This window comes from Perkinsus marinus (assembly GCF_000006405.1).
Source record: "Perkinsus marinus ATCC 50983 genomic scaffold scf_1104296962132, whole genome shotgun sequence".
In the NCBI taxonomy this organism is placed as follows: domain Eukaryota; phylum Perkinsozoa; order Perkinsida; family Perkinsidae; genus Perkinsus; species Perkinsus marinus.
The window spans coordinates 1,848-4,170 of NW_003205550.1; the positions used below are offsets into that span (position 1 = coordinate 1,848).

The window sequence follows — 2,323 nt, forward strand, 5'->3', positions numbered from 1 at the left end:
TTGAGGGGCTATTCGGAATTAGCTGCGGCGGGGGCGACTGGGTCTCGTCGCCATGCACAAAGCTAGCAGTTAACCGCGCGTTAATGTTAGCCGCGGTGTCCAAAGCATTCCTCGGGGACACTTGGGGGCCACGATGGGTCTGGGCACCATGTGGAGGTTGCTGATCTCTCGAACTCGACATGCTGGGAGAGCAAGGGAATCGGCCGTGTCAGCCGCAGATCAATAATCGATAATCGGTACATTAGCTATTGTGCGCACACGCCACGCACAACGACCACTACAAGCAACGAGACTATAGCTCGGTGAACAGCTCCCGCAACTCGAGGAAAACAATATGGCGAGTTACGGTGACCAAAGGCTAGGCGTAGGTGTCTGAAAATCGTGTTTCCACACCGGATATTGAGATTAGAAGCCGCTTTCGGGCTGATACCTACGACTCTGAATGCATTTTTCACATCAAGAGCGAAGGCTTACAAGGGTTTCCGTTGTTCATGAGCCTTTTTAAAGAGTGTTCGGATGAGGGATTGGATATCTGAGTACTTTGGTTGGCACAACGTCTGCGAAAATTTGGAGGCCTTTTGATTTATATGGCTCCTTTTATAGTCTTCGATTACCCGGAAGTGCTTCGCCTTTTGACGAACCTTTTTCGTTGGGCAACTGCCCTTGGGAATCAAAGCTACAGGCGTAACGACACCTTGGAATTGCCTTGCTGCACCAACAACAGTCATACGCCCCAAATTCACCTCTTCCTGAAGAATTTCTTACAAGAATTGGTGGTTTTCAACAGCTGAGACGTGATTTTCAAGTAGTAACTCCACCTCTCTAGCGCGCCGGGGTTTTGCCTCGGGCCAATGACGAGATAAAGGAATGGAGTCACACTGCCCTTCATTGATCTGTTGGAAGAGGATCTCAGATTCCTCACGGAATTCTTCGCCACACAGTGATGAGAGGTAAGCGATAATAGATGGTCTCAGGGGAGACCCCACTTCAGAAGTGCTTGATTGGCCCTCCAAAATAGAGCAAACAGGATTTGGCCCGCCTTGCGTGGCACATTCAACGATTTTATTGGATTGATTTTCCCCCTGCCGATTTGGCTTTAGGGCGCGAATCTAGTTTTCTGACTCCGACCTGCGAGGTTCAGAAGGACGGCTCTTCGCATCAGCGTCAAAGAGGGAGCGACCTTTCTTTGTTTCTCTCCGCAAGACATGTTTATAGGGACATTTTTCCCCCCTGTTGCAAGATCCAGTTTGGTAGGAGATACACGCACCACCTTCGAAGAGTTTTCTCTTCGAGTCTTTCTTCGTCTTTTTATTCTCGTCGTTACCGAAGACTTGACCAGTATCCGCCAAACCACCAAACTGAGCAGAAATGTACATGGGTCTAAATCCTTCTCAGAACGTCAGCAATCGAGTGATCTTGTTGGTGGTATCCTATTAAGGAACCACGGTATTTATGGTCATAGATCGCAGCTGCTTGAACAATTCTATCCTCAGCGAGCTGAATGACCTTCAGTAAGTATTTGAGCATGGCAAGAGAGTTTACCCCCGACTTTTTGCCACACACCATAAAGATTCCGATACACCAGCGAATGTAACATTCAACCCACTGAGCAAGCGACGTTATTTCACGAGATTTACCTGTGCGCACGGAGACGGCCAGTATTAACATCTTCAGCCTGCTGAATACCTCATCTTTCAGTTGATGCAGCGCTGGCTAAGAACTCGGGGGCTGCAATGTGATAAAAGGGATAGCTCGATAGACGGCTGAGCAAGCGGTAGGAGGCACCAACGTGGCAAGAACCTTCACGTCTGGACCAAATCGATCCTGGATGTCGAAATCCTTGAATTTGTCGAAATCCTCCTTTTCTTGCTCAGACTCCACCCTACGGGGCTTTGCGCCCTGGGCAGCTTTGGCCTGATCTATAAGGGTCAGAGCATAGAGCCTGGAGACTTCCTCGTCGGCTTCGGCAACACGCTCAGTCATCCTCTTAACAACTTCATCAGAGACGTTGGACAAGAGCAAAGTACAAAGTATCTTTTCTTCGACGAGCTGCTTCACCAACATCTCTTAGATACCATCATCAAGTAGAGGGTCAACAACATTGCGCCTAACAACAATTTTGCGGTCTACCATGGAATGAAAAACAAACAATATGTTGCTGTTTCTACAACATCTGCTTCAGTCTAGCCTTATTGAGCCACTATTTAGCTAAGCTCGCAAGATGCGAGTCGCAGCACAATATTTGTCCCTTACCGGTCTGGGTGGGAGTTCGCTATGAAGTTCACGAAGACAGTCACCTTGTGACCAACACTTGCGGTGAAGT

The 2,323-nt window shown here is 48.5% G+C and overlaps 1 protein-coding gene across 1 annotated transcript; it reads right to left on the reverse strand.

Annotated features, from left to right (window-relative positions):
* Positions 1-1,806: 1,806 nt before the first annotated feature.
* Positions 1,807-2,064, reverse strand: Pmar_PMAR026318 (hypothetical protein; the record flags this gene model as incomplete). Its single annotated transcript, XM_002771971.1, has 1 exon — positions 1,807-2,064. A coding segment is annotated over one exon (258 nt), but the record flags the coding sequence as incomplete, so codon positions are not given.
* Between the last annotated feature and the right edge of the window lie 259 nt (positions 2,065-2,323).